The sequence below is a fragment of the Scedosporium apiospermum genome (genome assembly GCF_000732125.1).
Source record: "Scedosporium apiospermum strain IHEM 14462 chromosome Unknown SEQ_SAPIO_0087, whole genome shotgun sequence".
In the NCBI taxonomy this organism is placed as follows: Eukaryota; Fungi; Ascomycota; class Sordariomycetes; order Microascales; family Microascaceae; genus Scedosporium; species Scedosporium apiospermum.
This window is the reverse complement of record NW_015971788.1, coordinates 312,021-326,188: the sequence shown is the minus strand read 5'-3', so window position 1 is coordinate 326,188 and position 14,168 is coordinate 312,021. Positions and strand designations below refer to the sequence as shown.

At 53.2% G+C, this 14,168-nt stretch overlaps 1 protein-coding gene and 1 pseudogene across 1 annotated transcript; both read right to left on the bottom strand.

Moving 5' to 3' along the window:
• Nucleotides 1-1,338: 1,338 nt before the first annotated feature.
• On the bottom strand, nucleotides 1,339-5,249 carry SAPIO_CDS2807 (uncharacterized protein; the record flags this gene model as incomplete). The annotated part of the gene is made up of 5 exons (XM_016785735.1): nucleotides 1,339-1,677; nucleotides 1,752-2,087; nucleotides 2,151-4,126; nucleotides 4,190-4,462; nucleotides 4,520-5,249. The coding sequence occupies 5 exons, from the start codon at nucleotides 5,247-5,249 to the stop codon at nucleotides 1,339-1,341; spliced, it is 3,654 nt and encodes a 1,217-aa protein (XP_016644517.1).
• Nucleotides 5,250-6,991: 1,742 nt separating this feature from the next.
• Nucleotides 6,992-12,853, bottom strand: SAPIO_CDS2806 (annotated as a pseudogene; the record flags this gene model as incomplete).
• Nucleotides 12,854-14,168: the final 1,315 nt, after the last annotated feature.

Genomic DNA, 14,168 nt, shown 5'->3' with positions numbered 1-14,168 from the left:
ACGAGACACACCATTACTGTTACTGCCAAGTACAATCGTAGTACATCCTAGCGCATTATGGCAAGGCTGTTGTGGTTCGCCCAAGCATGTTCCCGCGCCGTAGTGTAGTGTGTACTTCGTGCAGCGAGCCGGAGTCAATTCTCCACCAGAGACTGGAAGCATTATTTATGGTGCTCACCCTTTCTGGATGTGGATCCTATCGAGGACCACCAGCTGCTCAATTTAACCCCATTGGTCATGGTCACCGTCCTCTCCAACCCACTTTCCCAAAAGATTCCCAGATCTGGCGGCGGCCAAGATTTCAAATGTTCCCTTCACGTGTAAATGCTACAAGTCAGTCTGTGCAAGTGCAAGTCAAGATGCCATCTCAAAACCCCCAAACGCTGACAAATCCCACGATTCCCCGTCCCGGATGCCGTTGCGAAGAAGGAACGACTTCGGGAAGAACGGCACAGATGCTAGGGTCGTGACTCACTTTTGGTGTCTTAGTTAAGGACTTCTATACAAAAAACGGTCCTAGTATCACAATTGGATGAATGACGAGATTTGTTCAAGGCGAACGACGAATTCGGAAATAGTAACAAGGATATGGTTTCTCCAACTTACAACTTTCCTGTCTGAAGCGGAACCAGGATTCGTGTTAATCAGTTCTCTCGGTCGCTTCAGTGTAGTTCCTGCACTGGAGGCAGCCGAGCGGCGTCCCGGACCGCGATTCACCAGGCGGCTCTTGAACTACCAGTGAAGTTTGAATGAGCCACAGGGGTAGGTAGTTTAATGTTCACACGCACGGCCAAGCATATTGATAGCATCAGGCCTGGAAAGAACTCGTGGCTTAGCCGTGCTGTTTTCTCTACGACATTATTGTATCTTTGATCCATGCTTCGGATCTACAGGGAAGAGCAACTGTCCAATATATCAAGTCAATTTGCTACCGTGATCCTACCACTAACACGGATTTCGGCCCTCCTCGAATCTCAAAAAGAAACAAACTTACTGCCAAGCGAGAAACTTCAACCCCGGAGACCAAGTACGATACCGAAAACATTCGTTCCCTAAACCCACAAGGTCTCAAAGAAGCAAGTGCAGAAAACATAAGGATAAAAAGGAAAAAGAAACGAATAAAAATAAAGAACAAAAAACAGCCCTCCTTCCAAACCCCCTCCCCTTGCCCCCTTCACGGCACGCATATGTGTCTGTGGCCCTTTGCTTCAAACCATCCATCATCCATCCCTTCCACTTCGCAAACTTATCTCGCTCCCCAAACTCCCCTTTCTTTTTTTTTTTTTTCTTTTTTTTTTATGTTCCCTCAATCTCACTCAGGCGCAATGCCGCGAGGATCTAAAATGTCTTAAAGTGCTCCCTCACCGCAGTATGAACACACTCAGGATCGTTCATCGTATTTATCCAGGCCATGAACCCCGGGCTATCCTGCGTCTTCAAAAGCAGAGTCGCCGGGAGACGCTTGTTCATGTTATACCAGGTCATGGTGGCACGCGCGAGAGCGTAAGGCTTGGCCGGCCCATCGATGGGCGAATCCTTGACGATCGCCTGGTCGGCCAGGGCCAGAGCGAGGTTCTTGCGACGCATCTCGGCGTCCGAATACCCGGTTTCCTTCTGGATTCGCTCGAGGACCCAGAGATCGAGGCCGTACCATTGCATAATTTCACGTTCAAAAGGCTGTTGTCCTCGCGTGTTAGCTCCCGCTTACATAGGAACAAAGAAAAGGGGGGAAAGCAATTTTAATCACTTACGTTGTCGTTACCCAAGATCCTGTCGTGATACGCGCGGATTCGCATAAACTCCTTCTTCTTGGAGGCTTCCCGGCTCTTTGCTAAGGTGTCTTGGACGTCATTCGCTCCATTAGACGCTGCAATCCCTCCGTCACTCTCAACACCCCCCTCCGGGGTCTTCTCTCCCTTGCTCAAATCCACGACGATGTCGTCACACGACCTAGCCAGCTCCGTAATGTACTCGTTGTTGTTAATCTCCGTGAGCGTATGCAGAAAATGTGCGGTCGAGTGCGAAATGCCTCCTGGCATGCGCGACTCAAAGTATGCTTGAGTTCTGATGTTCGCCTGGACCCATTCCTATGTGGCATCATTCTCGGCTGGGCTTAGGATCCCATCGGTTAGATGCTCTTGTCCAGTGACCACAGGCTCACACGAGATAGTCTCAGGAGAACTAGAGATGGCTTCGGCGTACGTCGCCACGCCTTCAGAGGTGGCTGCCGAAGCAGAGCTACCAGCGATGTCTGCTCTGAGGGTAGCTGCCAATTCGTCAAACGACCGGCCCTCGGCAGTATCACTTGGAATAGCGACGACACCTCCGTTCGCAGCCTTGCGGCGCTTCGAGGGGCTCTCAATCGAAGTATCTGACACATCAGAAGCCTGGCTCGCAACTCTCTTCGTGCCAACAGGAACAGCCGCTTGCGACCTCAGCGTTTCCTCGTCCACGTGCGCCCGTCCATCGGGGGTGATATGAAACGGGGTTGGCGGACTGCTTGATTGCATCTGCGCGATAGCAGTATTAACGGAAAGGTCAACGCCTCGATGACTAGCTCCACCGTTTGGCGCCCCAGCATTCATACCCATGGGACGAACAGGCGTTGTAACTAAGGCGTCGTGGTCGGGGCCGGCTTGATGCTCCGGCTGTGAGTAGCCCTGAGGCCTGGTAGGAGTTTCGGTGCGCGCCACCCGCGCGGCAGCCTGGCGGGAACCACCCATGGCTTGCTCCATCTGACCTTGGATGTCATTGGCATCCGGAACGCGAGCGATAGACCTTCCGCCATCACCGCCTATTGTCATGGGCGCCTTGTCATTGGGGTCCGGACCACGAGAGACAGACCTGTTGCCATCACCACCCATCGCCATTGGTGCCTTGTCGTTGCGGGAAGGTGTGGTATTAACACCAACTCCACTGGCACCGCTACTGGCGGCAGCAGCAGCGGAAAAGGCGGCCTTAAGCTGCGTAACGGTATTCTGGTCAAAGAGATCTTGGTTGTGAGCCACAATCTTGGCCAATTGTGGCAGGATGATCTCCTTGTTACACCAAGTGGTCTCAGAAAGAGCGCCCATTTGCGAGTGAACACTGTTGATCCAGGCCTGGACTAGAGTCCTCGACTTTTGCTTCAGGCTCTTACGAAGGGCGTCACCCTCTACATCCTCCTTTTTCAGCTCCAGGACAGCGCCAACAGGGGTCTCCAGTCCTGTTTTCAGCGCAGTGTTGAGAATGATGGCGTGTACCAACTGGATGCCGCGCTCGATGCCAAACTCAAACCCCTGGGCAAAACTCGCATTGATGAGTCTCGTATCTCGTTCAGCCATGATCTGGCGCATAACGCCGGTCGCACCGCCTTTTCCACCGATAGCTTGAGGTGGACGAGGTACATTCGGACCGACTTGGGATTTCGGAGTCGAAGGGGGCGCAGGGGTGGAACTGGGAAGAGAGGCTGGCTCGGCCTCCGGCGAGAAGACACCTTGACTACTAACGTTGATAGGAGGCTTCCGGGTCTGTCGCTTGGGGGGGTTCTTTCGAACTGAATCACTCAGTTGTGTCTGGTAATCAACATTGAACAAATGAAAATCCTTCCTTTTTTCCGGTGACATTTTCCAAGGGCCTGGGGCCTCCCTGTGTTCTCGGGCTTGCTGATTAACCTTCTGCTGAGCAATTTGCTGAGTCTTCTGCGGAACTGGATTCTGGACCGGATGCTGAATCACAGGCTGAGCCGGATGCAGATACTGACTATAGAGAGGCTTCTGAGCTTGTTGCGGAGCTACATTCTCCATCTGAGGCTGAACGGGAAATGGAAATGGGATCGGAGCCTGGTTCTGGACTATCGGGTAGGCCAGCGGCTGGGGTAGCGGATAATGGTGATAAGACTGGCTCAAGGCCGGGATGGCGTTGTTCATGGCGCTTCCATTGCTATTGGCGATATTCTGGGTAGGAGCACTCGACTTTTTCCTCTGGGCTTCAACTGTCTTTTTGAACAACTCGACGTTGAGAGGCTGCAAGACCGTATCGGTAAGATCGATGGCGACTGGTACAGACGGGGGAACGGCGAAGGTCGGACCGGTATATCGCGGTTTACCTCGACCTTTCTGCCCCTGACCCTTTTTGTTGTTTTTGCCTGGTTTTTCTACGTTAGTATTATCGGGCCGCTGAGATCGAACAGGAGACACCTGGTACTTACCACTAGCGGCCTTCTTTGGCTGCGTCTTGACAACGGATTGCAGGATCCCATTCTGAGGGGCGGCTGCGCCAAGGCTGGGAAACGATTGGTACGCTTGGGTGTATTGCTGACCGGATATCTGACCAGGGAGATGGGACATGATTGCTGGTTCGCGGTTCACTCCTCTAGCCATGCTCGAAGCCAGGGCCACCGATGTACTCTCTTGTTGGTGATGGGGAGGTATAGAGCCAGCCCTGCTCACTTGACTCATAGGTCGATTCTGTTCAGTGGCTTCTTCAACGACAGAGTTAGTTTGAGTTTTCCAAGTCGTTAATTGAGAGCTAGACTTACGCTTCATGTTCCTCGTGTTCTCATTCTGATTCATCTGCCAAGGCCTCTTCGATTGGCCACGATGATCGGCTTGCGGCAGGCTCTGTGAGCGCACACCCTGGTTACCTCCCGATGCGTTTGGGACGGCCGCGTTGTTGTTGGTGGGGACCCACGGTACAGCCGTGGGATTGAGTTGAGAAACGGAAGTAGTATTACTCTCGGTGGAGTCGCCAGCGGGACCGCCCGTGCCAATCTGGTTACCATCGTTGATGTTGATGTTGTCGGTACTGTCATCAGGCAAGACAAGCAATCCCGTGGCATTGGGCGGTGCGTTGTTGATGTCTTGAGTGGGGTTGTTCCCCGGCATGGTGAGGCTTGTCATGTTGCTTCCTCCAGTACCAACCTGGGGGCTATTCGAGGACGTACCACGAGTCAAGTTGTTGTTTCCACTGTGAGCCAAGCTAGAGTTCTGACCGGGACTAGCGTTGGAATCCGCACTGCTTCTTCCAGAGCTGCCGTCGACGATCAAATTTCGGACGGGGCCGGGGTTGGAGTTGCCAGGATTGGCCATGACGCCACTGGGATTAGTGTCTACTTCGACGTTGCCGCTGTTCAATAAGCTCGTGAAATAGTCGGAGCCGGTAGATGCCTCAAACGGATCTGCGTTAAAGCTCACGTCGAAGGCAAAACCGTCGCTTCCAAAGAGCGAATCAATTTCGGCCGTCTCAGCCGAACCTAGTTCGTCTGACATCTTCCACCTTAACAGGAGAGGCAGAGAATAATGGTTCGTCGACAAGGAATCGAGGTGTAGGAACGTCAGTCGGCGTAGCTACTGTATCTCAACAGTCGGCAACGAAAAGAATGCTGGGCACGGCTACTGCCTAACGATAACGAGCAGCGCGTGAGACTCTTTCGAGAATACAATCCACGAAGCCCTAGTGTTTTTGACAGTGGCTATACGTAATGGGGTTGCTGGGTCAGAGAAAGGAGGTTAGATTGTCCGCTCCTGGTTCACGATGAGCCGGGGATGTGAGAGGGGAAAACTGGAGGATAGAGAAGAGGATGGGGATGATGAGGATGAGGGTGGAGATGAAGACGGTGATGAGGGCAGTGATCAGGACAGAGATGAGGATGGGGACGAGGATGGAGGTGAGGGCAGAGATGAGACGACGCGAGCTTACCTAGAATGGACAGGAGATGTCGATGGCAAAGCGGCACGAGATAGGGCCTCCTTGGACACGATACTTCCGCGATGAGGTAGACGGTAGAAAGTTAAAGAGTGGTGAAGAAGTTAGAAATAAAAGAGTTGAGAGGAGGACGAGAATGGAGAAGTTGGGTTGATATAGGGGAGGGTGGGTGAAGCTTGTGGTGGGCGACGCCAGGAGACAACCAAAGAAGGAAGGCACGATCCTTCCCACAAAGTTGACTGTTCCTGGGGTCGTCCTCAGAGGACTAGAGTCTTCTGTGAAGAATCGAACCGCCAGAAGACGAGAAACTGAGCTCTGAAAAGTGGCAGCGTCCAAGCCTTTTGCTCCAGCAGATTTCGCCTCCACCAAATCGAGGAATCCGAGGAAGACAGAAATGGGTAAAGAATTTAAAAGGAGATACTGGTCCAATAGGTGCTCCAAAGAATACCAGATACTTCAAAAGGACGAGGACAAGAGTAGTCGGGTTTAAGAGAAATGAAATAAGGTCAAGAACTGTGGATGGGAAGCGTGGGTTCACAATGACTCGTCTTGAGGCGGAAAAGAGGAAAGACTTCATTTTGGAGATCAGAGAGGAGTGAATAAATATCTGTGGACTGGAGCTACATTGGGAGCCCGTGATCCGACGTCCCGAGAAGAGGGAAGGAGTGATGGAGCACGACTGGAGGATCATCGTGACTTGCAAGCTCCAGTCGTGTGCCCTAGGCTTAACAGAGTCACCAGAAGCCTTGGTCAGATCCAGACCGTGAAACACACGACATGAAACATAAAACTCAGAAGGCATCTTGCGAGCTTGTGAAGGATGATTCATGAAGTCGAGGTGGGACCCGGTAATGATCATGGTGTAAGTCGGGAGCCGGGACGGACTCGAGTGTCAAAGATGAGTTGCCACATGAACGGCCTAACTTCGCACCGCTCACAGTATTTAGGGGAGGAAAACAGCAGCAAAAGAAAATAAATCACACAAGGCGCGAAGAATAAAGCAAAAGCAAAAGGGAATAAAGGAAAGGGTAAGCGTAAATCTCAATATATACATCACACGTACTGAGACACAGGCATTATTTTAAACATCTGTCGTGATATTACACAGTTGTCTAAGGACTGCGGTAGTTGAAACTTGGACTATATAAGTGGATATCAACTCAAGGTTACAACCAAAAAAGAACAACATTGACACATTGATGAACAAGATAAAAACCAAGATAACTCCACTCCGAAGTATATCAACAAGAAAATCTCCAAGAATAATTGGGATAATAAATAAAAGGCGGTATGTCCGCGAAATAGTTTAAACAGACGCGAAAAGAAGCTGGTCCGGCTTGTAGAGCAACTCCTTCAGCACCTCGCCAATCTCCCCGAGGAGCTCATGGGCGACTTCCTTCCAAGACTCGACCGTCACAATCTCGATTGTGAGCTCGTCACCCTTGAAAAAGGCCTGAATCTTCCATTCGCGGAGAGGTTCGGCCTGCGCATAGTATGTCTCCATCTGGCATGTCGTCTCTTGGAAAGGGAGTTCCGTCACGTGATCGACATCCTGGTGCACAACTGTGTCATACCAGGTAACGTCGCTCGGCCAATCAGTGCAGTTCTTGACGATTTCGGGCAAACCCATAGCCTCATGAGCTGAACCAGCAATGTGCTGGTCTTGCACATGGAATAACAAATCGGTTCCGGTCCAGCTGGGGTCGAACTTGACTCTGACCGGGGCATATTGCCAGCAGGGGCCCATGACGGTATTGGCGTGATGGAAATCAATGTTACGTCCGCTGACAACTTCACCAAAAGTGACGTCGCGGAGAGAAAGGCGGCGGGCAAGCGTAAGTGCCCAAACAGCTGTGGGTATTGTTGCGACCGTGGTATCCATTGACCGAGCGGAGATGTCGAATGTCTTCTCAATGGCATAGTGGTCGGTGTTGGTGACTGGGATATCGGGTCGGAACAGGGTCATGGCAGATCCCTCGAGGAGTTCCTTCCAGTAGCCGATGGACTCGGGAATGCTTCGGCGAACGACATGCTGGACGTAGGAAGAGAAGGGGAGGCTAGTAGGTACCGTGCGCTTTTCGTAGATAGCTGACAGCTGCTTTAAAAGGAGGGGGAGGCAGATCTCGTCGTATTGGGAATGGGAGATGCGGAAAATCAAGCAGCTCCTACCGCCAACTTCCTGAACGTGGAACCACTTGACAAATGCAGATCCAAGAGGCATCCTAGTTTGGACGTCCAAGTCGCACAGATTGCGGGTGAAGCCCTCGAGGTTCTGGTCGATTTCGTACTCGACAACGGGGGTCTGCAGATCCTCCAAGACAACAGCCAGATACTCATCGTTATGCTTGACAAAGACAGTGCGCAGGATCTCATTCATCGACACAAGCTCCTGGCATGCCTTATAAAGCTGGATACGGTCGACTGGAGAATCAAAGTACATGATTTCGTACCGGGCCGAGAAGCGAGGGATGCGGATCGTGCCGTCAATGGCAACTGCTTGGAGTGGCCTCACAGGGAGCACGTCGACTACCTTGAAGTTGGGGTCGGCAAGGGAAGCCTGGATGGAAGGGAGAAGTGCATCTGTATCAAAACCTTCTATAAGAGAGTATGGTTGGACCACTTCATTGATCACGGGCTTAACCTCCAGCTCTTCCAGAATCTTAGCCATGTCATAGAGGGTGCGGTTTTGGAACGCCCTTGCGACGGTAAGGGACCATCCTGCGTTTCTAGCCTCCGATACGAGCTTCATTGCGGAGATGGAGTCACCGCCGAGCTGGAAGAAACTGTTACCAAGGCTGATGTCTTCCTCCGCCATATGGAGAACTCGGCTCCAGAGTGTCCTTAGGGCCTTCTGCTTGCTTGAAGTAGCAGACACGGTCTTGGACCGAGCCTTGGGGATCACATAATTAGATGGTAGCTGGCTCTTGAGGCCCTTAAGCTGAAGGGAGTTCTCCGAAGTCCAAGTAGCAAGGCGCCCAGTTTTGTAAAGATTTTGGGCCGCTTCGGGTTGTTCTTCGGATTTGATCCACTCCGGCGCATCAACCCTCTCAAGAGAAAGCTCCTCGGTGCTCTGGATGATGAGCTCACCAAGGGCTCCACGCGGAACCAGGCGATCCGGATTGGCGAGATCAACGACCCAGACGGCGTTGGCGCCAGAGAACTCCTGCTGGACCTCCATTGCACCAGTTGTACCTAGGGCCTGGAGGGACTCCTTGTCCTCAGAAGTCAGGAATTCAATATCACCCAGAGCCTTCTCCGGCTCCTGGCAGAGCTGCTGAACGACGTGACCGAGTTGATGTAGAGCCCGATCCATCGTCTGGACGTCCACTGTCTTTGAGTCGAAGCTGGCCATGATCAAGAAACCCTTAGGGTCGAGAGAGCAAACAAGCATGAGGGCGTATGTGTTGAACTTCAATGCCTCTTGCGCCGCTTCCTCGTCTCCCGCAGGCACAAGGCGGCTGGCCGGTAGATCCGCGTCGGGAAACTCTTCGTTGGGGTCGGCCGTGGGATGGAGTACTATGCCCGTTCGAAGCTCACATGCCTGAAGGGCATCAGGGCTAAGACGTCGGATATGCTGGAGTCCAATGTGCTCATGGGGGATCTGGTCAGCAGTCTGCACTTGAATATTGTCGAGGTACTCGCCAACGGTCTCGTTCAGGTCAACTCTAAGGCGAATTGGGACGGTGGTGATCATTGGGCCTTCAATCAATTCGGCTCCAGCAATGGGTGCATTTCGGCCGGTCAGCGTCTCTCCGAATACAACATCCCTTGAGGCTGTATATTCAGAAGCAACGATAGCCCAGGCTCCTCTCAAGATTGTGGCAACGGTGGCGTTGGAGTTGGGGTGACGCTGGATAGGCACGTAGTGCTCCAGCAGCGACTCTGCTTGTGGTTGATACGATGGCCAAGGGAGCATGGGGAACTGAGGTCCAGTTGCACCCTCAAGCCTCTCCTTCCAGTAGCGCTCACCACCTTCACGATCGAGGTTCTGGAGGTACTTGATGAACTCGCGGAAGTGGGGAGAAGGGCTGGCGGGCTCACCCTTGTAGGCGCGGTTGATACGGTCAACCACAAGAGGCATTGACCAACCATCGTACAAGGCGTGGTGCATAGTGAGGACGAATTCATATTCGCCAGTCGCCTCGGTATGGATCATGGCATAACGCACCAACGGCTTGCCCAGATCCATCGGCTCATCTCTGTCTTCCACGAGATACTTGTCGACATCGCCACCACGGTACCACTCGATAGGCTTGTTCAGTAGGACCTGCACCAGTCCCTTCTCGGGGACTTGCACAATTCGTGTTCTCAGAATGGCGCAGTCTGCAGTTGCAGAGTTGAAGGCGGCCTCAAGCCTAGTCGCCATGTCGAGACCATCGAGCTTAACGACACGTTGTGCAACGTATGCCTCCCTCACCTTGGCAGACAAGGCCATAAGAGCCTCTTGGAGAGGTGTGCATGGGTAAATATCTTCAATATCGTCAACCGATATGCCACAAAGCTCGGCGGCAACATTCTTTGCATCAGAAGGCTCCCATCCCTCAATAAGAGAGAATGGTACCGTTGGCGCCGAGGCGTCTTCGTCGATCTTCTCCATTCGAGATGCCATCTCCTTGAGAGTAGGGTGTTGGAAGATTGTGGCGACAGTGAGCAAGTAATTCTCCTCACGAGCAACGGAGGCCAGCTTCATGGCTCTCAAAGAGTCACCGCCCAGTGCCAGAAAGCTGTCCTGCAGACCGATCTCGACATCCGTACCGAGGACCTTGGTCCAGAGGGCGTGGAGGGCAATTTCCATCTCGGTCTGAGGCTTCTCAGTTGTGCGACGTAACCGCTTCATGCTAGCAAGTTGCTCTCGCGACATCGACTGGCCAATCTCCTTGATCTTCTTTCGGTTGGTCTTACCGGAAACCAAAGTCGGGATCAAAGTGAGGGGGATAAAAGTTGAGGGTATCATATAACGAGGAATCTCCTTCTCGAGCATCGCCTCGGCATCAGCGAGCGCCGTTGACACTTCCTCCGAGAATTCCGTGAACTCGGGCTCGATGGTGTGGTGAGAGGACTTGCTTTCGGCGAGGAAAGCTACCAGGGTCGGCTCGCCACCGCTAGGGTAGATGACTTCGGCAACAATTTGAGCATATTGTTGTAGGTGCCTCCGCAAGTGGTGTTCCACCTCTGACAGTTCGACGCGCTGGCCACGAAGCTTCACCTGCTGATCCTTCCGACCAGCGAATGCGATGGAGCCGGTGCCATTGGGATCGTACATGACGAGGTCGCCGGTTTTGTACAGACGACCATGCCTGCCTTCAACCGAGCCGTGGCCCTCAAGGAGCCAGGTGGGGTCACTAATGAAGACTTCCGACGTCTTTCCAGGATCATTGAGGTATCCGATACCAACGACAGGCCCTTCGATGAGAAGCTCTCCGACAGCACCGACCGGTACAAGCTTATTATGGTCCTCAGGGTCAACGATCCACGTCAGACCACCAACTCCGTAACCAATGTTGGTAGAGACACTGACGTCGTTGTTGACCGTACAACCAACAGTGCACTCCGAAGGGCCGTAGGCGATAACGACACTGGTGTCACGTCCCCAGTCCGCAGCATCGCTTGCCGAGACGGACTCACCTCCTAGGCCAAGCACTTCTAGGGATGGTATGATATCGGGGTCAAGCACACGGGCGACAGAAGGAGTCATGTGGGCCATGTTGGCACCGCTCTTGCGGATCGCGCCGCTCAAGTCATTCATCCTGTCTGCGTCCGAAGGAACGCAAAGGCAGCCTCCATTCGCGAGAGTGCAGAGCATACAGTCGATGCTGACATCAAATGCATACGAAGCAAAGTCGAAGACTTTCGAATGCGGCCTGTAGCCCACGGCATGAGCTCTGGGCACGGCACCACTTGCGTAGTTTTCGTGCGAGATGACAACTCCCTTAGGCTTTCCGGTACTGCCCGAGGTGAAAATAATGTACATGGGGCTGGTTGGAGGAACAATGGGAAGCGAGGCCGTAGGCACATCCGTTAGAGGCGGGGCACAGCTGTCGGTAATCGAAGGTGGAGGACTAGGAAGTAGAATGGGTGCTACAACTGGGACGGGAGATAACGGCGCTTGTTGTGGTGATCCCGGAGCATCATCGGCGGGTTCCTGCTGGAAGACATCTTCCGTCTCCTGGTCCTGGGTGGCTTGTAAAACGTCCTGGGATTCTGCGGGAGTGTCGTCGCTGTTAAGCGGCGTTATGGGTTGGGGAATAGTGGTGATAGCGTCAGGGGCGGATGTGTCAGTTGTGTCAGTTGAGGGGCCATTCTGAGTAGAGAGCTCGGCCTCATCAACGGGCTGAAGGATTTCATCAAGGGCTTCAGGACTGTTATTTCCCTGGGTGGGAGAAAGAGTGGGTGACGATTGGTCGGTTGAAAGGGGTGGAGCCTGAGATGAAGAGGTGTCGGCGTCGGCGGGTATGTCCTGGAGTTCGGCAGAAGGCTCCTCGGGCGGGTCCGGGGTGATGCTCGGAGCCAACGCCGGAGATGGTTGAATAGATGGCAAAGCCGCCTGTTCGTGGAAGAGATCATCACTTGGAACGACAAAGAGTTCGGCAGTTGGCGCTACTCGGCGGCCGAGCTCCTCTTGCCTCTTCGAGGTCAGGAGGAATTGTGCTCCCGCTTCATCGGCAATGGTGCGTAACCTCGCCTCTGGTTGGCTTGGGTCTGTGAGGATAAAAGTGCCGCCGGCTTTCATAATCGCTAACACACCAACGACGGTCCACATCGATTTCTCAAAGAGAAGGGGAACCCGAGTTCCCAACCTGACGCCAAAGTGGCAGAGACGGAGGGCAAGGCGGGTCGAGTATGTTTCGACCTCGCCGTATGTTAGTTGGCCCTCCCATGACCTGACCGCGAGCTTGTCGGGTTGCTCTCTCGCGCGCTGAGATATTGTGTCGTGAGTGCACTGAGTGATGGTAGGTGGCAACGTCCTGTTCCACTGCCATATCTGTTCGAGATCTGCCGGAGCTAGTTTAGGTGAGCCGTCTTCGACTACAGGCTGCTCAACAGGTGCGTTCACGTCATTTTGCGAGGTAGGTTGCTGATCGTTGCTAGCTTGGGCAACGTCGGCCGGAGGATCGGAGCGCGGAACCTCCATAGAGAGGACATCATCCTCTCCGTCCCGTGAATGCATGACGGTTGGTAGATTGCAGAGTGCTCCAGAAAAGAGGTGATAGATTGAACGAATGTATGGAACAGCACAGCTGTAGGTTGCGGGTATAAATGGAATGAGCGTGATGAAGTGTTTATGGATGTTCTCAGGGCTCCCATAATATGTCTTTCTCTGAAGACACAGTGACCATCGAATCAATGGTCTAGAAACATGATCAACGGAGGAAGGGGTACCCCTTCTCTCTTCTCCCACTGGACCCCAATACTAAGAAGAAGAAATCGACAGGTACTAGGAGCCTTGAGTTACTTTGACAAACGAAATGGTCGGCCCAGTTACCAAAAACAGACTCGTGGCCAACTATCCCTGGTCTAATGGAGTGGGAGGGGCGGAATTCGAGGCCGAGCTCCTTCATTCAGATGCCTGGGTTAGAGCAGATCTGGAATGGCCTAATGCGGAAAGACGAGAGTGGTAGCATGTGCTCAGGCTCCTCGGTCTGGCTGTGGTCACTCTCGGAGAGGGCATAGTGCGACGCGAGAGAAGCCTCTCGCGGGGGGAAACTTTTCTAAAGCGCCTTGGGCTTGGGTGGGGGTGGATCACGAAAGTGTGCACATGGGGTCCTTGAAGTGGAACTGGGAATGCAGGACAGTAGCGTCCTGTATCTGACTATTTTGGTCTTCAACAAGGGTGGGTAATACGGGCATTGGGGAGTGTTTTGGTGGGAATAACGGATAGCACTGCTACCCTGTGTTCTCCTTTGGCCTTTGAAACGACTCGAGGCGGACCTAAGGGACGGGCTATCCTGGGAGTGAGTGGCGTGGAAAGGTCAGCGTAGCGCAAGGAAAACATGAACCGGGTCGAAAGGAGTGGTGTAATAGTCGTATGCTGTGAAAAGCTACTGTAGATTAGATGGTTTAATCTCCACGGCGTATTCCCCAGTCCCTTGGAAGATCGGAGCAAGTGGCAAGTCCCGACTTCGGCAGACTCGTCGAGTACCTCGTACTTTGTATTAGACCCAGGCACGCTCTGTGCGACGGGCTACGAAGTACTCACGAATGACACAGCTCCCACGCCGCCGTAGCCCGCTCCCGGATGGGCGCCCTTCGGCGGCCCAAATATTCCCGTCCAGGGATCGAAGGATAAGCAGTATATGGGTCTTGTCCGGACGGCAGGTGAAATATGATCAAGGGGAGCTGTCCAGGCGCGATGGCGACCGGGATGCCTCCAAGCCGGACTAGTCGGCATACTTCGCAGATCGCAGACTTCGAGCGATGTGGGAGCGATTAGATAAGAGGCGACAGCGTGGCGGGACGATTCCACAGATTAGAAGCAGCAAAGC